Source organism: Hyla sarda, chromosome 1, assembly GCF_029499605.1.
Source record: "Hyla sarda isolate aHylSar1 chromosome 1, aHylSar1.hap1, whole genome shotgun sequence".
NCBI lineage: Eukaryota > Metazoa > Chordata > Amphibia > Anura > Hylidae > Hyla > Hyla sarda.
The window spans coordinates 378,754,992-378,781,908 of NC_079189.1; the positions used below are offsets into that span (position 1 = coordinate 378,754,992).

At 42.9% G+C, this 26,917-nt stretch overlaps 1 protein-coding gene across 3 annotated transcripts in view; it reads right to left on the reverse strand.

Annotated features, from left to right (window-relative positions):
• The window catches only part of SLC28A3 (solute carrier family 28 member 3), a 142,440-nt gene that overhangs the window by 106,380 nt on the left and 9,143 nt on the right, over positions 1–26,917 (reverse strand). Inside the window, exon 1 of one of the 3 annotated variants that reach the window (XM_056524222.1) lies at positions 1,137–1,249. The exons of 1 other annotated variant lie outside the window; for it this stretch is intronic. In XM_056524222.1, the coding sequence (XP_056380197.1) occupies positions 1,137–1,196 (60 nt within the window). In that variant the 5' untranslated portion in view covers positions 1,197–1,249. Of the gene's footprint in view, positions 1–1,136; positions 1,251–26,917 lie in introns of those variants that run through there. One more of the 3 variants, XM_056524241.1, reaches the window with a different exon arrangement.

A 26,917-nucleotide genomic window follows, 5' to 3' on the forward strand; every position in this document is an offset into this window, starting at 1 on the left:
ATTATTTTTAAAGTTAGCAGTTTGTTCTTCCTATGAGAAATGTAATCGTTTTCAATGGGATTTTATTTGACAAAATCAATTTGTCTTCCTTTCCATGAGAAAACATTGGTCGTGCAGAGTAATGTCATATCACGGCACATTTGATCTGTCATAATTTTTTTTTACTGAAAATAATAAAAAAAAAATTATAAAAATAATAAACAAAAAAAATATTATTTTAAATGAGAAATCTATATTTATTGTCAATGAGCTAAAATGAAAGTTCTTTTGTTAAAGAAAAAAAAAATCCCCTCTCTTCACAATTCATTTTCTAATTCACATGTAAAGACTGATGTGATCTATTCCAGCTAAAATTTCTAGCTCACTTTTTTCCTTTTTACAAGCTGGATGATGAAATATACAGTGCACACCTCTTTTAAAGGGTTACTTCCATGGAAAACTTTTTCTTTTTAAACAGATTTGTAAATTACTTCTATTAAAAAATCTTAATCCTTCCAGTACTTATTAGCTGCTGAATACTACAGAGGAAATTATTTTCTTTTTGGAACACATAGCTCTCTGCTGACCTCTGGTGTCCATTTTAGGAACTGTCCAGAGCAGCATATGTTTGCTATGGGGGTTTTCTCCTGTTCTGGACAGTTCCTAAAATAGACAGCAGAGGTCAGCAGAGAGCACTGTGGTCATGACATCAGAGAAATCTAAAAACCAAAAATTTCCTCTGTAGTATATAGCCCTTAAAAAGTACTGGAAGGTTTAAGATTTTTTAATAGAAGTAATTTACAAATCTGTTTAACTTTATGGCACCAGTTGATAAAAAAAATTAATAAAAATAAAAAAGCTTTCCACGGGAGTACCCCTTTAAGGCAGCTCCTTCTCCAGTAAGCACAGCTATTTGGCAAAAAGTATCTAAATGAACAAGTCATAACATGGAGCTTTTGGCAATTTGTACAGATCCATTGTATCACTACATTTGTTATTGTGTTGCTGACTGCACCTGTTTCTCTGTGCTTAGTGCACTTGTATACTTATGGAAAGCTACAGTCAATTGTAAATATACAAATGGTACAAAGCAACAGGAATACTGGCCCTATAGGCTGCATACAGAATTATTTAACAAAGTACCCATAATAACGTACCTGAAAAGCAGAGTTAGTGAGACCAATAGTCCTGTCTTGGGGTTTTTCACTGAGCTCCATGTCACAACATGAAGAATTTGTGAATGCTCCAACCACAGCAGTGACTCCTGAGTACACAAGTGCAGAGGTTTACCTGCCTGCAGTCACTCCCAGCTTCTTTTTTGTTTCCTTGCTCCACCCTTGAAGTAACATAGTATTTTACTCTCACATTGATTGCTAAAGACTGTAAATTACTCATTTCCATATAAAGATGGGAACTGGTGTAACTTCATGTAGTCAGTGTTCTATTTACCTTAAGGTGAGAATTGGTTCATTCTTGCACAATAGTCTCGCATCACACGTAGAAAAGATTGCTGACTTTTTGATTGACACAGAAGCTTATATACATACATGAAATCATTGTGAGTTTTTTGTAATCCATTGTATCTTGGGACATGGGAAATGTATCTGTATACGAAGATTCTTAGAAAAAAAATATTACCATACATACAGTACATCTGGCACCTTAGGACTGCCGAAGTGTATGAGATTTATGGGAATTCTGGACTACTCGTTCTTACTCAAGCAAATACAAAATGCACATGGAAGGGTGGTGTGTCCTCTACAGTGGGCTGTACACTCCTGGCTAAAAAGACTAAAGGGGATTTATCATGGTGCATGTGGTGTTTATGTTTTTCTTACCCTGTTTTACTTGCACTCTATTGGATGTGGCTGGGACAAAGTTATCAAAAACTCACTCATGAGTTGTTTGCAGAAGCATCAATGATAATGATGACTGGAAATGGCGTGGTATAGACACTTTTTATCATGTGGTTAGACTGGTTAGTGGGGGAGATTTATCAAAACCTGTGCAGAGGAAAGATTGACCAGTTGCTTATAGCAACCAATCAGATCGCTTCTTTCATTTTTGAAAAGCTCTCTGGAAAATGGAAAAAGTGATCACTGCCCAAAAAAACGTCTACAGAACATACAAATAGAGTGGTGTGTAAAACAGCTCTAAGTGAAATTAAGGGACAATTTTACGCACAAAACAGGATAAAAACCATCATAAATGCACTCATAGGTTTCCAGACTGAATCAAAATTTGGTTTAGTGTTCTTAGAACTTTTAGTCAAATGTTTTTGAGGTATACTTAAGCACATCTATAAACATTGTATACGTTTTTAAACTTTTATTCCTAAATATATCAAGTTATGCAAAGACTCAATATTTACAGTGTTGAGTTTGACCCTTCTTTTTCAAGACTTCTGGAATTCCCCCTGCCATGCTGGATACCAGCTTCTGGTGACAACCCCTTCTTGCCTAACCAGCGCTTGGAGTGTATCACAATTTCTGTTTTTCTTTGTCCCTTTTTGGGAATTGACCACAAGTACTCAATAGATTTTGGAAGTTTCCTGGCCATGGACCCAACATTTTCCTGTTTTGTTCACTAAGTCATTTAGATATCACTTTTGCCTTGTGACATGATCTCCATTATGCTGGAAATAACCTTGTTCATTACCAGATTATCAGTGGCGTTGCGACCCGGGTGCGGGGGGTGCGGAGCGCACCGGGTGACACCAGCCTGGAGGGGTGACACCACGGCCGGCAGCACCCCCCACATCTGCACACCGTCACTCAACTCAGCCGGTATTTGCAGCATCCCCAGACAGAAGAGGCTTCTTTCATTACCTGCAGGGTGTCACACTCCAGTTTCAGCCCCCGACACTAAATCCCATCCCCCAGCCCCAGGAAGCTGCCTCTTTAAGACGTGCAATGCTCTCTGGGAACAGAAGTGCCGTGCGCACGTCTGCTCCCTCCCCCGACGTGTCCCTGCCTCATGTGCTCCGCGTCTTCTGAGGATTCATGGGTGATAAATTCCTCCCCAACCCCCGGACATTCCTGGACCTGGAGCCGCTCGGGGAGAGGAGAAAGTGAAGACAAGAGACTGGTGAGCTGGTGAGACCTCTCTACAAAACTGTGTATTTAATGCAGTGTTTCCCAACCAGGGTGCCTCCAGCTGTTGCAAAACTATTACTCCCAGCATGCCCAGACAGTCTTTGGCTGTCAGGGCATGCTGGGAGTTGTAGTTTTGCAACAGCTGGAAGCACCCTGGTTGGGAAACACTGATTTAATGTTTTAATGTAACAGGGAGAAAGGGGGTGCTGAGAGGCTCTGGGGGGTGCCATTGCCAGGAGGATGATCCTCCTTATGTATGATGGGGGTGCTACTGATGAATGATGGGGGTGCTGCACCCCCATTATCCATCAGCAGGATCATCCTCCTGTGAGTAGCACCCCCATCATCCATCAGCAGGATCATCCTCCTGGATGATGATGGGGGGGGGGGGGGTGCCTCTGGCAGGAGGATGATCCTCCTTATGTATGATGAGGGTGCTACTGATGAATTATGGGGGTGCTGCACCCCCATCATCCATCAGCAGATCATCCTCCAGGATGATGGGGGTGCTACTGGCAGGAGGATGCTCCTGCAGATGTAGCACCCCCATCATCCTGGCCGTAGCACCCTCATAATCCATTGGGAGGATCATCCTTCTGCCAGTAGCACCCCCACCATCCTGGATGATGGGGGTGCCACTGGCAGGAGGATGATCCTCCTTATGTATGATGAGGGTGCATAAGGAAAGACTATAGAGAAGTCACCTGTAATCACTGATATTATTATGTATTTTCCTCATTATGTCCCATCAGAGCTGTAGTCACTTGTAAGTTCTAACTACAACTCCCAGCCAGGGCCGGTGCAAGGATTTCTGCCTACACAAGCGAAGTTCCATTTCGGGAATCTCGGTGGGCCGCAGCAATAAAACCAGAGAGGGTGGAGTGGTAGCAGTGACCTCTGCTGTGCGGCGGCGGGGCGCACAGGTGGGGGTCTTAGTATAAAAAAAAGTCTTCATTTTTCCGCCCCCATCAGCTGCGAGTCCATGCCCCCTCAAGCGAAAGCATGGTTTGCCTTATGACAGCATCGGGCCTGCTCCCAGCATAACCTCACCACTGCTTAGGTCATACTGGGAGCTGTAGTTTTAATTGGTGAAACCTTTTTTAGCACTTTCCCATTCTTTGGCAATTGGTATATTTGATTATTATACTGGAATTTTTCACAATGCGCTACATCAGTGGCGCCTGTCACAACAGGCTAAAAACTTACTGGGGGGGGGGGGGTAGGTATGGGGGTGACACCATTTTATATCGCACCGGGTGACACCAACCTTAGCAACGCCACTGTTCCTGGATAGTTGGGGAAGTTGCTCTTGGAGGATGTTTAGATACCAGAAAATGCCAGGAACATCTCCTAAAAAGGATTCAGTAAAATGACTGTGTCAACACCAGTTTAGAACTTTCTCAGGAATGGCAGCAGGCAGGTGTTAGCTGGCTCTGGCCTGGTGTCAAGAAGAGTAAGGACAGACTGACATTCTGCAGGAACTACAGGGAGTTGACTGCAAGAATTGGACTGCAGAGGAATGGAATAAAATGTTTTTATGATGAAGCCTCTTTTAGAATCTTAGATACATCTGGTGAAATTATTGGAGAGCAAAAGGTGAGCGCTACATGTGTCATCAGGGCCGTTTGAAGAAATTTGGGGGCCCCAAGCAAAATAGAAATGGAGGCCCCCTCCCCACCTTACGCACGCAAAAAAGATTATATATACGGGCCCATATAGAGATTATATACCAGCTGTACACAGGATATATACCCCATATAAGTGTTTACAGCTACATGAAGGAAATCACAGGTCACATCTTTTCTGATCAGTGTCGTCCTCTTTCCTTTTCTTCCCCGTCTGACTCAGACCGCCATGATGTCTTCTCCAGCCAAAACTTCATCTCTCTTCATCTGCAGAACAAACATCTTAGACTCTGCATTTTTCCAGTGCTCTCCTTAACCCCTTAAGGACGCAGGACGTAAATGTACGTCCTGGTGAGGTGGTACTTAACGCACCAGGACGTACATTTACGTCCTAAGCATAACTGCGGACATCGGAGCGATGCCCGTGTCATGCGCGGCTGATCCCGGCTGCTGATCGCAGCCAGGGACCCGCCGGCAATGGCCGACGCCCGCGATCTCGCGGGCGTCCGCCATTAACCCCTCAGGTGCCGGGATCAATACAGATCCCAGCATCTGCGGCAGTTCGCGATTTAAATGAACGATCGGATCGCCCGCAGCGCTGCTGCGGGGATCCGATCATTCATAACGCCGCACGGAGGTCCCCTCTCCTTCCTCCGTGCGGCTCCCGGCGTCTCCTGCTCTGGTCTGTGATCGAGCAGACCAGAGCAGGAGATGACCGATAATACTGATCTGTTCTATGTCCTATACATAGAACAGATCAGTATTAGCAATCATGGTATTGCTATGAATAGTCCCCTATGGGGACTATTCAAGTGTAAAAAAAAAATGTCAAAAAATGTAAAAGTAAAAGTAAAAAAAAAGTGAAAAATCCCCTCCCCCAATAAAAAAGTAAAACGTCCATTTTTTCCTATTTTACCCCCAAAAAGCGTAAAAAACATTTTTTATAGACATATTTGGTATCGCCGCGTGCGTAAATGTCCGAACTATTAAAATAAAATGTTAATGATCCCGTACGGTGAACGGCGTGAACGAAAAAAAATAAAAAAAGTCCAAAATTCCTACTTTTTAAAAACATTTTATTAAAAAAAAAATTATAAAAAATGTATTAAAAGTTTTTTATATGCAAATGTGGTATCAAAAAAAATTACAGATCATGGCGCAAAAAATGAGCCCTCATACCGCCACTTATACGGAAAAATAAAAAAGTTAGAGGTCATCAAAATAAAGGGATTATAAACGTACTAATTTGGTTAAAAAGTTTGTGATTTTTTTTAAGCGCAACAATAATATAAAAGTATATAATAATGGGTATCATTTTAATCGTATTGACCCTCAGAATAAAGAACACATGTCATTTTTACCATAAATTGTACGGCGTGAAAACAAAACCTTCCAAAATTAGCAAAATTGCGTTTTTCGTTTTAATTTCCCCACAAAAATAGTGTTTTTTGATTGCGCCATACATTTTATGATATAATGAGTGATGTAATTACAAAGGACAACTGGTCGCGCAAAAAACAAGCCCTCATACTAGTCTGTGGATGAAAATATAAAAGAGTTATGATTTTTAGAAGGCGAGGAGGAAAAAATAAAAACGTAAAAATTAAATTGTCTGAGTCCTTAAGGCCAAAATGGGCTGAGTCCTTAAGGGGTTAAAGGGGTACTCCGGTGAAAAACTTTTTTTTTTTAATCAACTGGTGCCAGAAAGTTAAACAGATTTGTAAATTACTTCTATTAAAACATCTTAATCCTTCCTGTACTTATTAGCTGCTGAATACTACAGTGGAAATTATTTTATTTTTGAAACACAGTGCTCTCTGCTGACATCTCTGTCCATTTTAGGAACTGTCCAGAACAGCATATGTTTGCTATGGGGATTTCCTTTTACTCTGGCAGTTCCTAAAATGGACAGAGATGTCAGCAGAGAGCACTGTGTTTCAAATGGAAAAGAATTTCCTCTGTAGTATTCAGCAGCTAATAAGTACAGGAAGGATTAAGATTTTTTTTAATAGAAGTGATTTACAAATCTGTTTAACTTTCTGGCACCAGTTGTTAAACGGAGTACCCCTTTAACACTACACAATCTCCTCATCTATAGGCCTATAATAATGCCCCCCTTTGTGTCCCATTCAGTAACAGAGCATGGTGCCCAACAGTCCCCAACCATGGTGCCTCCAGCTGTTGCAAAACTACAGCACCCAGACGACCTCTGGCTTTCCGGGCATGCTGGGAGTCATAGCTTTGCACCCTGGTTGGGAAACACTGATGTAGGTAGTTAGGTAGCCAGGTACATAGCTAGTAGGGCTGCACGATAAGGGGAAACTGTGCGATTGGGATTATGGACCTAAATATTGCAATTTCAATATTATAAACAAATAGTGAAATCCTCCCATTTCATGTCCAATTTCCCCCCATTTTACATCTATTCCCCCATTTTATATGCACCACTCATTTCACATCTTTCCCATTTAATTTCTATCCCCCCTAATCACATTCTCCCCATTTCATTTCTATCCCCCCCATGTCCCATTCTCCCCTTCCTATCCCTACCCCTTCTCATCTTCCCCATGTCACATTCTCCCCCCATGTTAACACCTCCCCCAACCCAGTAGACAGGAAGTACCCCCAAATTAGATCCCCAGTAGGCAGGTAGTACCCCCAGATTGACCCCCTCCCCCCAGTAGGCAGGTAGTACCCCCAGATTACCCCCCCCCCCCAGTAGACAGGTAGTAGCCCCATATTAGACCCCACCCCCCCTGGTAGGCAGGTAGTACCCCTGATTAACCCCCTACCCCCCAGTAGGCATGAAGTACCCCCAGATAAACCCCCCACCCCCCAGTAGGAAGGTAGTGCCCCCAGATTAACCCCCTCCCCCCCCAGTAGGAAGGTAGTACCCACAGATTAACCCCCTCCCCCCAGTAGGCAGTACCCCCAGAAGAGGGGGTTAATCTGGGGGTACTACCTGCCTACTGGGGGGGGGGAAAGATTAACCCCCTCTCCCCCCTCAATAGGAAGGTAGTACCCCCAGATTAACCCCCTCCCTCCAGACCCAGTAGGCAGGTAGATAGTAGTACTAGTACCCCAAGGAGTTGAGTGCAAAACCTTCACTTTCACTCACTGTCAGAGAAGTTGCACTTACTTGCACACCTAACGCCGCGCGCAGTAATGTCGGCAGTTCGTGCACCGCCCACTGTCACGCTCTAGGGCTGGCGTCAGGACATCGGCCCCTGAATTCTGGGACTCAGCGTGATGTCAGGTGACATGGTGAGCTGCGCGCACATAGGAGGCCCGGGCCCACGGACGGTAAGCCGGAGGGGGCACAAAAAGTAGCCGGAGGCAGCGACTTCCAGTCTCTGCCTCCCTGTCCAGGCAGGCTCTCGCCCTGCTGGCCCGGCAGGCCGACAGGGCGAGCTGCCTGCCGAACGGCATAGCGCAAGAGGACAGGCAAACACCGGCTCTGCTCGGGGGCCCCGGGCCAGCTCGGGGCCCCAAGCAGTTGCTTGGTTTGCCTGTCCTGTTGCGACGGGCCTGTGTGTCATGCTAACAGGAGAACACTGCCATGAATAAAGAATGGTATCTATACATTCCCTAAGAGCAACTACCCCAAATGTTCGAGGAGCAATTTGGTGACAATATCACAAGGTCCATGGAATGGAATCTCCCCGGATATATCAATCCCATTGAGCTTCTGTGGTCAATTTGGAGGACAAATAAAAACACAGGAGATTGTGATAAACTTCAAGCACTGGTTAGGCAAGAATGGGTTGTCGTCAATCAGGTTCTGGCCCAGAAGCTCATATCTAGCAGCTAGGGTGAAATGTCTTGAAAAAGACAGGTCAATACTGTAAATATTGATGTATTTGTTAATAAAGGTTTAAAAACCCATTAAATGCTTATACTTCAATATTATTTAAACAAATCTGACTTGAAGATCTAGAATTAATAAACTTTGTGAAAACCAAAATGTATAAAAGGCAGTGACTCCTTTATTCTGTGGGCTCTGGACCATTGTGATGGACCTAGGCAGATATTTGTGTGAAACTACTTTTGGCCTCCAGGTGTTGGACAAAAATGCCAGCAAAGCCCCCCACCTACCTAGATTTATGTAAAATTCCTATTTTGTTGCTGTTTATTTTTTGTTTTATATATTTCTGTTTCCATCTTCGTTTATTATAGATCTTAGTATTTATCTTGTAACTCACTTGTGGCTTTGCATTTAGCGCCATCACTTCAGTATATTTATACTTTATACCTATTCACTATTACCAATACAGTGCATTAAGAACAGTCTCCAATTTTCTTGGGTATGATGTCACAAGGACTGCACACCTGGATTTTGGGAATTTCTGCCATTCTTTTCTGTAGAAAAGGTTGTCAGGTTGAATAAAGGTCATTGGTGGGCAGCAATTTTCAGGTCCCTAATATTCACAGAGTTGCCCCTAAGCCATTTCTGGGTTGTCTCCTGTGTCCGTGTGTTTAGGGCCATTGTCTTGTTAGAAGGCTAACCTTCAGCCTGGTCAGGTTGTCATTAGGGATATCTCTGTACTTTGTTCCACTCACCCTTCCCTCAACCCTGACCAGTTTCACTGTCCCACCCCCAGAGGCATAACCTGTGGCTTCTGGACCCTAATGCAAAATCTGTAACAGGTCCACATTTGCTATTCATAATACCGGTCTCTTATGGGGCAGATGGGTCTTGTGGCCCCCTTAGGCACCAGGGCACCCCCTAACCACCCCCTAACCACCCATCCCCCTCCAGCATGCTGTCACTACCATGCTTCACTTTATAGATGATTTTGTGCAGGTGATGAGCAGTACCTGGTTCCTCTAGACATGACGCTTGGAACTGAGGCCAAAAAGTTCATGTAATGACTCGACCTGGTTCTGCAGGGTTAAATTTTCTGGTGTTTGGTGACACCTAGTCTTATCAGGAGAAATTGACTTTTAGCTTATTACATCTGCTCCACATCACATAAAAGTTCCCAGCCAGCCTGTCATTCATTGCTTGTGTTTGTATTTATCTGCATTAGCTCTTGTCATACTCCTGGCTAGATCTTCTCTATATATTGACCTTTTGCTACCTGACCATTCTACTGTCTTCCGTATTGGTACTGCGAGCTATCCTGTTTTGATCCGGCCTGTCTGATATTTCTTTGTTGCTCTATCTGTCTTTTTCCCTGTTGCTGTATTGTGCTCCCTGGTTTGTGCTTTTATTAACCCTTTGTGTCTTGACCTATTTTCTGAGCCCTGTATTGCATTGTTTATTGTTTTGGACCTTGTTATGCCCCCAACCTTACTGAGAACAGGGATTGCAATTCAGTTAAGGATCCGTTGCTTAGGGTGAATACTGAGGGAAAATGGCTGTGCGTGAGCTCAACACTGCACTTATCCCCGCCCGACGTGACAGTTAAATTTTGGTTTTATCAGATCAGATAATCTTGTTTCTTACAATCTAGGGAGTTTTTCAACCTTCAGACAGGCCTTCATGTGACTTCTTTCTGGCCACTGTGCCGTAAAGCCCAGATTGGTGGAGTGATGCAGTGATGGTCCTGAACATTTCTCCCATATGCACATAGGATCTTTGGAGCTCAGCCAAAGTGATCATTTGGTTTTTGGTCCCCTAACTTACCAAAGCCCTTCTCCCAAGATTACATAGTTTGGTGGGACAACGACCTCAAGTAGGAGTCTTGGTTGTTCCAAGCTTCTTTCATTTAAGAATGATGGAGTCCTTTGTGCTTTTAGGTACTTTCACACCTTTAGACCAGTTTCTTTGCACAATCCTGTCTCTGATTTCTTCAGGCACTTACTGTATTTCCACCTCATGGATTTGTTTTCGCTTTGATATACATTATGAGATGTGAGACCTTATATAGACAAATTCTAAATCATATCTAATCAACTGAATTTACCACAGGTGACATCAAGGCATAGAGACATCTCAAAGCTGAATTTATAGTGTCATTGCAAAGGGATTTTAACCATATGTCCAAGCAAAATTAAAATTTTTACTTTAATTGGCAAAAATTTCTCTCTTGTCACTTTGGCATTATGGGCATTGAATTATCAATAATGGGATTAAACTAGAGTTTTTTTTTCTTCAAATTTTAGCACAAGGCCTTAACATAACAAAATAAAAAAATAACCCTGAAAGTGTGGAAAAACTTTCTGAACGCATTGTATCTTTGTGTGTGGTCCTATTCATTCATGCATCATAGAATCCATCATAAAGCAACAGGCCCCATATGTGGGCCTAGATCACATTGAAAGACCAACATTATGCATTGTGCTGCCCATTAGAGATGAGCAAATCGAAGCTGACGAACCCGAATTTGTTACTAATTTCATGAAATATTTGATTTGCAAAGAATGCGAATACCACCACGATTCTGACGCTTGAATCACTTCACTAAACTCCATTTACTGCGGTCCAGGCTCCAGGGCATCTAAAGGGCAGATCCACATGTCAGTACATGGAGCAAGGAACGCTGGGAAGGCCGGAAGGCAAGGCGGGAAGGGAAGTAGGTGGGATGACTCTGAATCACATGCAGAATGCAGCCTATCAGCAGCCAGTCCCCCCTGTGATGTCACAGCCCTATATATACGGCAGCCATTTTGCGGCTCGTCATTTAATTCATTACACTGCATAGAGATAGGACGGACATCGCTGTGTGTGTGTTACACAGAAAAGCTCATTCCAGCAGTTTCACATCCTAGGCACATCAGCGTTCTGGTGGACAGAGAACAGTGCTTTTTTTTCACTGAAAAGGATTTTTACTGCAGCCATTAACCACCCAGTCACTTTCTTCGGCATAGTATTACAGAGAGGGGTAGATAGCTGTGTGTTGCCTCATACATTTCAACAAGCTGCATCAACTTCATAAACCTTAGCAGAGGAGGCAGGAATAATTTTTCTGCGCAATTCTGTGTCTTTGTTCCACAACAAAACATCTGCTGGTTTTACTAGTCTGTAGACGGTATAATACCCAGCAGTCCATTCCTAATAGTCTTTGACAAAGTGGAATTTTGTTTGTAGTACACAGCTTTTTGTGCTGCAGCACTTTTGTGTACTGCTGGTGTTGAGCAAAAATAAAATTTTTTAAGCAGTACGCTGCATTTTTCTGCCCTCATAAGTGCATACTGCATATGTACATATAAGTAGTGTACTATTTTGTACATTTTCATCTGTCAAGGGCCTAGATACTGTGAAAGTCCAGGCAAAAGTAATCACCTTCTGGTGTTTTACTAAAATAAGTTTTTTTTAAGTGTACTGTACTGCATTTTCTGCCCTCATAAGTGCATACCACATACATACATCTAAGTAGTGTACTATTTTGTACCGGTTAATCTGTAAAGGGCCTAGATACTGTGAAAGTCCAGGCAAAAGTAATCACCGGCTGGTGTTTTACAAAAATACTGAGTTTTTAAGCGTATTGTAGCGCATTTTCTGCCCTCATAAGTGCATACCGGATACGTACATCTAAGTAGTGTACTATTTGTTACCTGCTAATCTGTCTTGGGCCTACATATTGTGAAAGTCCAGGGAAAAGTAATCACCGGCTGTTGTTTTACAAAAATACGTATTTTTAAGCATACTGTAGCGCATTTTTCTGTCCTCATAAGTGTATAAAACATACCTACATCTCTAAGTAGTGTAAATTTTTTTACCTGTTAATCTGTCGTGGGCCTACATACTGTGAAAGTCCAGGCAAAATAATCATCAGCTGGTGTTTTATTAAAATATGTTTTTTAAGCGTACTGTACCGCATTTTTCTGCCCTCATAAGTGCATACCAAATACCTCATACCTACATCTAAGTAGTGTACTATTTTGTACCTGTTAATCTGTCAAGGGCCTGCATACTGTGAAAGTCCAGGCAAAAGTACTCACCGGCTGGTGTTGTACTAAAATACGTATTTTTAAGCGAATTGTACCGAATTTTTCTGCCCTCATACGTGCATACCTGATACCACATACAGTGACCCCCCGACCTACGATGGCCCCGACATATGATGAAATCGACTTACGATGGCCTCTCAGAGGCCATCACATGTCGATGTCAGCATCGACATACGATGCTTTTTTATGTCGGGGCCATCGCATTAAGTGCTATCCGGCAGCGCCAAATGCTTAAGCTGCTGCCGGATAGCAGCTTAATGTTCCCCGTGTGGTGCGGTAAGTATTACTTACCCCTCCACGATGCTCCGGGGTGCCCTCCGGGTCCAGCGCTGGTCTTCCGGTGTCTTCTCGGCCCTCCGATGACGTCAATACGCTGCTGCGCACGCCATCCAATAGGAATGGCGTACGCAGCGGCATAATGACGTGGCTACGCAGGCCCTGTAAGGCCTTGCGGAAGACAGAAGAGGACCGGAGAAGACAGAAGAGGACCGGAGAAGACAGCGGAGGACCGGAGAAGACCAGGAGAACCCAGCGGAGGCCCGGGATCACCATCGGGAGTGGCGGGGACACCATCTCGAGCGGCGGGGACAGGTGAGTACAGCTTCCTATACTTTACATTGCACGAATCCCTCAACATACAATGGATTCGACAAACGATGGCTCGTTTGGAACGAATTACCATCGTATGTTGAGGGACCACTGTACTTACATCTAAGTAGTGTACTATTTTGTACCTGTTAATCTGTCAAGGGCCTACATACTGTGATAGTCCAGGCAAAAGTATTCACTGGCTGGTGTTGTACTCAGGTACTTTTTTAAGTGTACTGTAATGCATTTTTCTGCCCTCATAATTGCATACCACATACCTACATCTAAGTAGTTTACTATTTTGTACCTGTTAAACTGTCAAGGGCCTATATACTGTGAGAGGACAGCTAATAGTACACACCTGCTTCTGTTCTAGACAAATACTGTTTTAAGCCTAGTGAAGTGTATTTTACTCCCCTGATATATGCAATAAGTATGTCAGGCAGAGTAGTGCCAGGATGTGCACAGTGGAGTGGCAGACGTTTAAATTCATCACAGCAGAGTAGGGGCGTGTGGCAGCTGGAGTCGCAGCGAGAGGTCTGAGCTCCCGGTGTCAGCTAGCAGTCATGTCTCGACCAGCAACCCAGCAGCCGTGATTAATCAGTTCACTCGGTCATTCACTTCATCCCAAGTGACATCCGACACCCCCAGTCAACAGTCGGTGGGTTCCTAAGACTCAACCCTCACTTGGCATGGCCCTCTTGCTGCTGCTGCCACCTCAAGTCATTTTGCTGCTCTATGGTCTCCTCATGCTAATGCTACCACCTCCAGGCTCTGTCATTGTGCCGCCATATGGTCTCCTCATGCTAATGCTGCCTCCTCCATGCTCTCTCATTTTGCTGCTCTATGGTCTTCTCATGCTGATGCTACCACCTCCATGCTCTGTCATTGTTTCACCATATGGTCTCCTCATGTTGATGCTGCCACCTCCAAGCTCTCTAATTGTGCTGCTCTATGGTCTCCTCATGCTGATGCTGCCACCTCCAGGCTCTCTCATTTTGCTGCTCTATGGTCTTCTCATGCTGATGCTACCACCTCCATGCTCTGTCATTGTGCCACCATATGGTCTCCTCATGCTGATGCTACCACCTCCAGGCACTGTCATTGTGCTGCCATGGATACTGCAAAACATAATTAAGGTTCTGGTCCCCAGTTTCAGAAATTCCTCTGCATTAGGGTCACTTTCAGGACTCCTGGTGCTGCTGCTGCCACCTCCAGGCTGTCTCATTCAGCAACTATATGGTAACCTCATGTTTCAGCCAACTCCAGGCTGTGCCATCCAGCCACTATATGGTCTCTTCATGCTGCCACAAACTCCAGGCAGTCATTCAGCCACTATATGGTCTCCTTATACTGATGCCACCTCCAGGCTCTGTCATTGTGCTGCCATGTGACATGTGACTCCTTGTTAAATTTGGTCCTTTGTACCCACATGTCGGGGCCCAGGACACTAAAACATGGGAGTTAAAATTGCAATTTCAAAATCCTCAATTTCAAATTTTTTTATTTCAATTTAAAAATCTAAAATTTCAATGGTCTCCTCATGCTTCTGCCAACTCCAGGCTGTGCCATTCAGACACTAAGGGGTCTCCTCATGCTTCAGCCAACTACAGGTTATGCCATTCAGACACTAGATGGTCTCCTCATGCTTCAGCCAACTCCAGGCTGTGCCATTCAGACACTATAGGGTCTCCTCATGCTTCAGCCAACTACAGGTTATGCCATTCAGCCACTGTATGGTCTCTTCATGATTCAACCACCTCCAGGCTGTGTCATTCATCCAATATATGGTTTACAGATGCTTCAGCCACCTCCTGTGAAGGACAGACGGGGGACAGGGAGAGTGAGCCCTAAACTGACCCTAAAACCGCTCTCCCTGCCTACTTGCCCATCCACCGTAACCGGTGGATCAACAACTGGGTGCCGGTCCCTTCATGAACGAAAGTGCAGGGGCCTAATAAAAACACATACTAATAAATAGTCGGTCACAAACCAGAAACATAACAGGAACATAGAACTCTATAGTATAAAGTTCAGAGGACACAGATCAGAGAGTTAGTACAGAGAACACTATATCAGTGGATATGAACAGAGGACTCAGTGGTCGTGAACAGAGGACACTATAGATAAGATGTGTGATAACTCGCTCTTGCAGACAGGTGCGTTTGCAGTATAGAGGCATGGAAACAGGACTTTTCAAATAAAAGTTCAGTGTTTTATTCACACTTGGCAAACAGCAAACAGTCTTTAGATGCAGAACAAAGGAAAAAGTAACAAAAGTCCACCTGCGTTCCTTAGGTGTTTGTTCACACCTGAGTCCATGCCATGCGGCATCAAGCAAGTCTTTTCCAAGTCCCCAAGCAGTCTGCTCACCAGCTTCCACACTCTCAAGGAAGGTCTTTACACACCGCTCTCTCTGGCAGTGTGAGCTGCAACATGCAAAACTCCCATCAGCTGGTGAGGCAGCCTAGCTTTAAGGCCAAAAAAGACGGCCTGGATTGAGGGGAATGGCCCCCACCCTACACTTGACCATTCCCAGTAAGAGCTGTCCCGGATTGGCCTTCCAGCCATACTATGACCACAGTGTCAGTCTGCATCGCAGCACAGACACTGAATAAATACCGGCCGGGAGCCTTGGTGACACATATCGCCCATCAACCACCATGTACTTTGCCTTCTCACAGCGGTCATGAACAGAACTCCAAATATCTGAATAAAGAACTAATAAAAATATAGAGTTCAAAACACCAGACAGGAAAACGGATAAGTCTGAACATACTCCAGAACAAAACAGGAATAAGCTTAATCCCCTAGAAAAACCTCTGGTAGACACAGGAATAACAATACCCTCTGAGTCCCCATGGACAAATAAACGGAATCTATCTCTAAACAGGAATAATCGCAATTCCTCCGAACACCACCAGTAGACAAGGAGTCCCCATGGACAGGTAACAGGGATGCCAAGTTACAACTCAGAAAAACGGATACAACAGGATATAATTGAACACACTGAACACAGGACACAATATATCACAATCCCTCAAAACACCTCCAGTAGACAAGGAGTCCCCATGGAGAGGTAACAGGGATGCAACATAGGACACTGTTCACACTGGACACACAAACTGGGCACTCCACTCACCTAACGAAGTAGCCATTAATAATGAATCCAAATAGACTACTGGCCAGCGGCACACTCCACAGTGTGGTCAGAAGCTGACCCAGTAGGAAAACAGAAATATTAAACACAGAACTACCTATAAACGGATACAAAAGAAAACACAGTGTGAACAGACACATAACAAAAAGAACATACACATTCCAAAACCGACTAAACAAACACAGCTTAAAATCTACTAAGAGCATGCCACCTGACATTGGCTAAAACCAGAAAATACAAAGTGCATGCTAAAACAGAGATAGTAGATTAAAAGCTCAAACAAAGAATGTTTCACCAAGAGCTCCATGCAGCATGTCCATCATCTTAGTCAGGATGTAATGATCTCATACAAGCCCAGAGGCTAGACTGGGCTGACTTTAAATAGACACACCCTATGAGCTATTGTCTAGCAAGCAAAAGGCTATTAACTATTCCCTGACCAGGGAACTTAAAACAATTCACACACAACCATACAAAATAGCTGTGTGAACACAGACCAATACAGACCTGACGCCTCCAGGCTGTGCCATTCATCTAATATATGGTTTACAGATGCTTCAGCCACCTCCAGGCTGTGCCATTTATCCAATATATGGTTTACTGATGCTTCAGCCAGCTCCAGTCTGTGTCATTCAGCAACTACATGCTTTAGTGATGCTGCTGGGCCTAGGACAATACCTACATATGTTTATGGTAGCACTAGGTACCATACATCTTTAATAGAAATTTCAAAATTCATCTTTTATTCTTAAAGATTGTGAGGCCCTATTGTCTCCTCATCTGCCGCCAACTCCAGGCTGTGCCATTTAGCCACTATATGGTCTCCTTATGATTCAGCCAACTCCAGGCTGTGTCATTCAGCCAATATATGGTTTACTGATGCTGCTGGGCCTTGGCCTAAAAAATTTTATGGTAGCACTAGCTACCATAAATCTTTAATTTACATTTCAAAATTCTTTTAATCTTAGGGATTGTGAAGCCCTAGTTTCTACACATGCTGCTGCAAGCTCCAGGCTATGTAATTCAGCAACTATATGGTTTAGTGATACTGCTGGGCCTGGGACATTACCTTAAAAGGTTTATGGTAGCACTAGCTACCATACATCTTGAATTTAAATTTCAAAATTGATCTTTTAATCTTAGGGATTGTGAGGCCCTATTGTCTCCTCCTTCTGCCAACTCCAGGCTGTGTCATTAAGCCACTATATGGTCTCCTCATGCTGCTAACACCTCCACTTTGTGTCATTTAGCCACTATATGATCTCATGCTTCCAACACCTCCATGCTGTGTCATTAAGCCACTATATGGTCTCCTCATGCTGCCAACACCTCAACGCTGTGTCATTCAGCAACTATATGGTCTCCTCATGCTTCAGCCACATCCAAGCTGTTTCATTCAGCCACTATATGGTCTCCTCATGCTGCCAACACCTCCATGCTGTATCATTCAACCACTATATGGTCTCCTCATGCTTAAGCAACATCCAAGCTGTGTCATTCAGCCACTATATGGTCTCCTCATGCTGCCAACACCTCCACGCTGTGTCATTCAGATACTATATGGTCTCCTCATGCTTCAGCCAACTCCAGGCTTTGTAATTCAGCCACTCTATGGTCTCCTCATGCTTCAGCCAAGTCCAGGCTGTGTCATTCAGCCACTATATGGTCTCCTCATGCTTCAGCCACCTCTAGGCTGTGTCATTCAGCCAATATATGGTTTACTGATGCTGCTGGGCCTGAGCTAAAAAAAAATTATGGTAGCACTAGCTACCATAAATCATTAATTTAAATTTCAAAATTCATCTTTTAATCTTAGGGGTTGTGAAGCTTTAGTGTCTACTCATGCTGCTGTCAGCTCCAGGCTGTGTAATTCAGCAACTACATGGTCTCCTCATGCTGCCAACACCTCCAAGCTGTGTCCTTCAGCCATTGTATGGTCTCCTCGTGCAGATTTGTAAATTACTTCCAGTATTTATCAGCTGCTGTATGATCCACAGGAAGTTCTTTTCTTTTTGAATTTCCTTTCTGTCTGACCACAGTGCTCTCTGCTGACACCTCTGTCCATGGCAGGAACTGTCCAGAGCAGGTGAAAATCCCCATTGCAACCTATACTGCTCTGGACAGTTCCTTTACATGGACAGAGGTGTCAGCATAGAGCACTGTGGTCAGACATAAAGGAAATTCAAAAAGAAAAGAACTTCCTGTGGATCATACAGCAGCTGATATGTACTTGAAGGATTAAGATTGTTTAATAGAAGTAATTTACAAATCTGATAACCTTTCTGGAACCAGTTTATTTATAAAAATGTTTTCCAGTGGAGTCCCCCTTTAACTCCTTAACGACGAAGGACGTATATTTACGTCCTGCGCCGGCTCCCGCGATATGCCGCGGGGTCACGCGGTGACCCCGTGTCATATAGTGGCAGTCCCAGCGGCAATGAACGGCCGGGACCTGCGGCTAATACAGGACATCACCGATCGAGGTGATGCCCTGTATTAACCCTTCAGACGCGGCGATCAAAACTGACCGCTGCGTCTGAAGCGAAAGTGAAACTATCCCGGTTGCTCAGTCGGGCTGTTCGGGGCCGCCGCGGTGAAATCAGGGCGTCCCGAACAGCTTACAGGACACCGGGAGGGACCCTATCTGCTTCCTCGGTGTCCGATCGGCGAATGACTGCTCCGTACCTGAGTTCCAGGCAGAAGCAGTCAAGCGCCGATAACACTGATCACAGGCATGTTAATGCATGCCAGTGTATTTAATGTTATAGGCCCCTATGGGAGCTATAACATTGCAAAAAAAAAGTTTTAAAAAAAGTGTTAATAAAGATCATTTAACACCTTCCCTAATAAAAGTTTGAATCCCCCCCCCTTTTCCCATAAAAAAAATGAGGCATCGCCGCGTGCGTAAATGTCCGAATTTTAAAAATATATCATTAATTAAACCGCACGGTCAATGGCGTACACGTAAGAAAAATTCCAAAGTCCAAAAAAGCGTATTTTTGGTCACTTTTTATACCATTCAAAAATGAATAAAAAGTATATGGTACCGATAAAAACTTCAGATCACGGCGCAAAAAATGAGCCCTCATACTGCCCTGTGTGTGGAAAAATAAAAAATTTATAGGGGTCAGAAGAAGACATTATTAAACGTATAAATTTTCCTGCATGTAGTTATGATTTTTGCCAGAAGTACAACAAAATTAAACCTATATAAATAGAGTACCATTTTAACCGTATGGACCTACAGAATAAAGAGAAGGTGTCATTTTTACCGAAATATGTACTGCGTAGAAAAGGAAGCCCCCAAAAGTTACAAAATGATGTTTTTTCTTCGATTTTGTCGCACAATGATTTTTTTTCCGTTTCGCCGGGGATTTTTGGGTAAAATGACTAATGTCACTGCAAAGTAGAATTGGTGATGCAAAAAATAAGCCATAATATGGATTTTTAGGTGGAAAATTGAAAGGGTTATGATTTTTAAAAGGTAAGGAGGAAAAAATGAAAATGCAAAAACTGAAAAACCCTGCGTCCTTAAGGGGTTAAGAAGAAGTACATTCTGCTATATTGATCACTGTTCCTTAACATTGCCAAAAATTTTGCATATTTTCCAATACTATAGATAAGAATTCAATGAGTCTGTGTGCTGACTTAGCATGGTAAGGTGTAGACCTGGATGGCTGGCAGCCGTGGCTATTGTGTCTTTGGTTACATAGTGACGTCTGTTTACAGCCACTTTCATAATTAGGCAGCCCATAAAAAAAATAGTTTGCAGGTTAAATCAAGTGTAAATAAAAGGGAAGTACTGTGTTCACCATGCCTGCCAAACATAGTACAGTTGACAAACATATGTTAATTTATTGGTCACCATTGCCGTTATGGCTTCAGGTTTCAAGGCACAATTAGAATTTTTACCAAGGATCACTGTTGTGCATATAAGAAATGCAGAGGTTGCAGAACCACATATGGCTCACTGTCCATAAGAGATCAGCAGAACTTAACACAAAAAACATACATAATTGTTGAGTGTTCCCAGTTACAAATTTTGCAAGTACATCTTATCACCCCTCCTGGTCACAGTGTCAACTTTACTACTATCACAGTGGTCACATACACAATGTTTATGACCTTTGTGTGTTTAGGGGTGGGAGGCATTTATGGGCAATGCCATAGCTGCAATATTTACATGCAGCCAAGGAAAAAAAGGGTGTGCTCTCTAAATTTGAATGTGAGACTTTTTAATTAAAATACATTGAGCAGTTTTATTTGTTCCAATTGTCCATTTCTTGACAAAATAAAAAGTAACCCAAATCCTAGATAACCCCATTAAGGAATTAGACACATGGTTGTTTGCATAGAGCTAGATAAGACCTTCAGGAAACATGAATACTGTGAAACAAAGACCAGCACAGGTGATGGCAAACATATGTGAACACCTGGGTAAATCAGGGACCCAAAGCATCAAGAAAATACTTTGATACTTTGCTGGCATTTCTTTAGTTTTCAATAATGCTAAAAGCAGCTGTTATATGCAAGTCTATGGCGGAATGTAAGATACTCCAGGGTTGGACAAAAGCAGGCCTCACTAATTATTGATACACCTATCAACTATTGATGCATTTTTCCTAAATCCCCTCTATCAAAGGTCCTAATGCCGTAGTCAAGAAGCAAATATATCATTCAAAGGATATTCCATTAGAATACAATAAATACAGGTCCCCCCCTTCTGGGACCCACACCTATATCAAGATGAAGGGGTCCTATCCTCGTCCATCCTGGTTGTGGGCATCAGAGGTGTTGGGAAGCTTAAAACAATGTAGCAGTGCTATGTTTATCATTAATTTCCTATGGTTGATGCCGAATATGCCATACATTTCAAATAGAAATACTCCTTTAGGTAAATCTATAATTTAGAAAGAAGTACTCTGGCACTACTTTCTTTTTTTTTTTTTTTTTTTGTAATATATTTTTATTCAACATTTTCAGAACAATACAGAAACATATCAGAAATAGCACGATCCCCACCTGCGAAAAATAATGGAACGTGATCCAACATACAATTCAACAACCGTCTTAAAAATGACAAAAACTGAGGTGCTGCAGTGAAGTGATGTAGGATTCCCTCTCTCCCCAAGGATTCAATAAGCCTAATCCTTACAGTCTAAACTGAATCAGGAAGCTGTAATGCCCCTAGCGTCCCTTTCAATGATTCCGTAAGGTACCATGTGGTATGTCTAAAAGGATATACTATGTCTGCTACCTCCAGGGGATTATAGTGTGTAACAATAAACGGCGTCCACTTTTTGAAGAAACGTGCCGTGCCAGAGTTGCAATGGCGTTCAGCATCCAATCTGTCTACCCCTAAAAAGAACTTCAATTGAGCTATCAATAATTGCAGGTCCGGTACCCGATCCTCCAACCACCGGAGAAACAAGCATCGGAGAGCAACCAGCAAGACCACATGTATTATTTTAGGGATCTTCTGGATCCCCGCCTGATCCTCCTCCGGAGGACGAAGCTGGTGAAATATAAGGGTCTGAATCTTAAAAGGAAGACTTACCCGCCAGTGGTCCCTGATGTAGGAGCAGACCGAGCGCCAGTAGCCAGCCGAGTGAGCACAGTCCCAGATCCCGTGAAAAAGATTTGTCATAGGTGTAAGACATTTGGGGCAGTGTGTTATACGCTCAGGGAAACAAGGCGACGGTGGGATGTTAAAGCCGTACAAGGCTGCGTGGGAAACTTTAAAATAGGTCTCCCTCCATCGTTCATTGATAACCTGTTTACAAACCGCTTCCCATCCCGTAAGTATAGTCTCATGAATGTCTGGATCCCCAGTCCATCTCTCCCAGGTGGTAAATAAGTGTTTTGGGTCGAATTTTAAAAGTCTCCCCCGTAAAGCTAGGTATAGTTGGGAAATGGAAGCCTTCCTCGGAGGCACTACTTTCTTCATCTTTCTCAGCATGTACTATCCTAGAATGAGTAGTCAGCGTTCCAGTGACTCATGTGTCTGAACTTCTGGTGACGTTGTTCCATCATACAGTGCAGAAAACAATCAAATCCAACCATAAGAAATGAAGATGGCAACTCACCACTCTACGAAGATATATTTATTTCTTGTATACAGACATCCACCAGTGGTAGAGGACTGAATTAATCTACCAGTGGCATGGGACCATCACTTGGCACAGTACGGTTTTGTGCTCGCTTGCCCACTTCGCTTGCCCACTGGTATCTTGGCTGGAATCTTGGCAAGCACAAAATCGCGCTGTCCAAAGTAATGCCCATGCACCTGTGATGTCTGTATACATGAAATAAATCTATATGCGTAGAGTGGTGAGTTGCCATCTTCATCTCTTATTGTTGGACATCTTTAAATCGTTACTTTGCTTAGAAATAGGTTTTTCTCGTTTAATACTTCCTTAAAAACTAAGCATTTTCCTAATATATTTTAATAAAAATTTGATTGCTAAAGATGCAAAAAAAAAAAAAAATTTTTAAGAAATGGCCACTATGGGTCTCTCGCTTTAATTTTCTAAACAAACCCTGGTAACCAAGCCTTTTTGGTAAAGCAACTAGGAATTTTGGACCCATTTGCTGAGGGGAGGGGGATAAGGGGTGTGATTCTTAAAGTATCATTCTCAAGAGGCTGACCTATGTCACTGCTTGAGGATATGTACCTCTATTGCCAATTTGTGGAAACAAATAAAAACCTTTTTAACTACCCATTTATGCCTGGAGCATCCATATTCTTCACTCTGCAGTCTATTTATTATTATCCATGACAATGTTTTTGTGTGTCTATACCATGACTAAAAGTTTCTCTTTTCTCTCTGTTTTTTATGTTTATGTTGATTGGGAACCTGGATAGGATGGTGACCCTTCATGCTTTCATGGAAATACTGATTATTTCTTACTTAGATTCCTTCATACCATTCAACCTAGTCACAACATCATAGCCCCTTGTAGAGTTTATGCTTTGCATCATTGCCCCCACAGTTTTCCTTTTACCAAGGTACCCACAGACGTGCTTTAGGCCTGTCACTGTTTTATCGTGTAACGCTGTTGTCTACATATGGAACTCACATTCCACCAACCTATTGGAATCTTTGGAATTGTTTATTTTACCCCTCCCATAGTTTTGAAAAAGTGGTCTCACTGTGGCACCACCCTTCAATAGGTACAAAAATGGAAGTGAAATGAATACAGCAATATAATGAAAACAACCCCTACAATTTATACACCAAAAACTCCTTTATTGATACAGAAATGCATTTAATTTCAATAGACGAAAGCCTGAATGAAATAAACTAAACACACTAAAGAGAGAAAAAAGGTATATTACCTCACCTGAATATAATGCTTGTAAGATGAATGATTGAAATAGGAACAAAAAAAGAATCAAAGGGGTTAATTCATAAAAGGTCCAAGCGGAAAGAGGGCCCATTACAGCTTTTATTACAAAAATGCTGCAAAAGCATATAGCATTGCTATACATACTGCCACACACTGTACCCCTAAATATATTACTGCCACACACTGTACCCACTAAATATAATACTGCCACACACTGTACCCCTGAATATAATACTGCCACACACTGTACCCCTGAATATAATACTGCCACACACTGTACCCCCTGAATATAATACTGCCTCACACTGTACCCCCTGAATATAATACTGCCACACACTGTAACCTCTGAATATATTACTACAACACACTGTACCCCCTGAATATAATGCTGCCACACACTTTACCCCCTGAATATAATACTGCCACACACTGTAACTACTGAATATATTACTACAACACACTGTACCCCCTGAATATAATATTGCCACACACTGTACCCCCTGAATATAATACTGCCACACACTTTACCCCCTGAATATAATACTGCCACACACTGTAACCTCTGAATATATTACTACAACACACTGTAACCCCTGAATATAATACTGCCACACACTGTACCCCCTAAATATAATACTGCCTCACACTGTACCCCCTGAATATAATACTGCCACACACTGTAACCTCTGAATATATTACTACAACACACTGTACGCTCTAAATATCCCACTGAATACAATACTGTGATGTATTGTGACTAATGAAAACCATACTACCCCAGAAATTCCTTATACTCTCTGCCCCTCATATATAGTAATAATGCCCCATCCTGTGCCCCCACATATAACTATGACCCACCCTGTTCTCCCTCATAATAATAATGCCACTGTCCTGTCCCCCTAGCATATAATGCCCCCCTGTGCTGTGCCCCTCACATATAATGCCCCTGTAATGTTCCCCTCACATATAATGCCCCTATAATGTTATAATGCCCCCTGTCCTGCACCCTCAGGCGGCATTTTAAGTAAGGGGCACAAGACAGGGAGGGCATTATAAGTGAGTGGCACATGACAGGGGGGCATTAAATGAGTATGCTTTAAAGTGTCCTCTTCTCACCCGTATAACCCTTTTATTTTTCCGCATGCAGGACTATATGAGGGTTTATTTGTCAGGACCATTTTTATTTAGATTTTATTTATTTTTTAGTTATTGAAGTGACCAAAATTACGCACTTCTGGACTTTGATATTTTTTCATGCTTTCACCTTTCAGTGTGCAACTTAACTATTATATTTTATTAGTTCACACATTTGTGCATGTGGTGCTACCACATATGTTTAGGGTTTATGTATAGGGTTTTCCTTACATTATTTCATTTAAAAAATGGGAACAAAGGGTGATTCAAACTTTTATTAGGCAAGGGGTAAATTACATTTATTACTTTTTTTAAGTGTATATATATTTTTGTTTTTACACTTTTTTGGTCCCCCATGTATAGGCCGGTATAGGCCAGTGAGAAAAGGGACATAATACTGCGGGACTATATACATCAGCTGTGCTGTACCCACTGCCCTGGCTACTATATATATATATATATATATATATATATATATATATGTATATGTTTATGTGCATAAATATAGCTGCCAGGGCAGTGGGTACAGCACAAGGAAGCTGATGTATATAGCCCAACAGTATTAAGTCCCTATATACGAATGTCTGTGCTGAACTGGCTAACACATACTACATATATTATATACGTAATATGGGCCAGGCAGGGCAGAGAACACAGCACAGACATTGGCATACAGTGACATATACTGACATAACACTGCGGGGCTATATACATCAGCTGTGCTGTACCCACTGCCCTGGCTGCTATATATAATATATAGCTGCCAGGGCAGTGGGTACACCACAGATAAGCTAATGTATATAGTCCTGCAGTATTATGTCCCTATATACGTGCTGTGTGTACTCTGAATGGCTAGCCAATACTACATATATTATATACGTAATATGGGCCAGGCAGGGCAGAGAACACAGCACAGACATTGGTATATAGTGACATTACACTGAGGGGCTATATACATTAATTGTAGCCTTGACTACTATATACATGCATATATTTATAGCAACCAGTGCAGTGGTACAGCACAGTTGATGTATATAGCCTCACAGTGTTTCCCAACTAGGGTGCCTCCAGCTGTTGCAAAACTACAACTCTGGTTGGCTCTCTGGGCATGCTGGTAGTTGTAGTTTTGCAACAGCTGGAGGCACCCTGTTTGAGAAACACATCACTGTATATCAATGACTGTCCGGTACTGCATATACTATATATAGTAGGCCAGAGAGGGCACAGCAGTCACTGGTATACAGGTAGTGACTGACATGCCCGGCCCCTGGGACTTCACTACAGAGCTCCTCCCCTCTGATGGCCGCCCTGCAGATCAGAGACTGTCAGACTGGACGGAGCTCCGCTGGTATGCAGGATACAGGCCGCAGAGACTGTACAGCTGGCAGGCATTGTCTCTCTCTCTGCGGTGAGCAGCCAGGGGAGGGGTCAGATGAGCAGGGACTAAGTTGCAGCAGCTGTCAGCTCCCTCTCTTAAAGGGGCTGCAGGAGCTGGGGCAGCGTGTGAAAGGTGAGGGGACAGTGGAGCCGAGGACAGCTCCCGCTCCTCAATAATAGGGGCAGCAATCTCGGGGGGGGGGGGGGGTGGGGGTCTAGAGCTCAGAGACAAGATCCAGTCACACCTCCTGAAATAGTATAGGATGATGTGTTGTCTTGAGAAAGAGGGAGGAGCAGAGGAGCTGCTGAGACAATAGAACAAAAAAAATTTAAGAACTACACAACTTCCTGTCAGTTGAGAATCATGCAAAAGCCTGCTGAAGCCAGTATATGTTGTGATAACACTATACTAGTTTTATTTCTTGGGTAATAGTCTTACTTAAATAACATTTTCTGATACATTTAACAGGATACAAACCTGAACGATTCAATGTTACATTTCTCTGTCTAGCATAAAAAATAGTTTAAAAAGACCTAAACCTCAAATGTAAGTTATATATCATAACAGTAAAACTTTTTTTTATTAGTGCACTTGCCATTTACAAAGAATGGCAGAAGCCATGTTATCATTAGGAGTGTACATAGTTAATAAACAAATCAAATGCTTGGAACTTGGTTAAAGTCCAAAGCTCAAAGCCTAACTTCCTTATGTA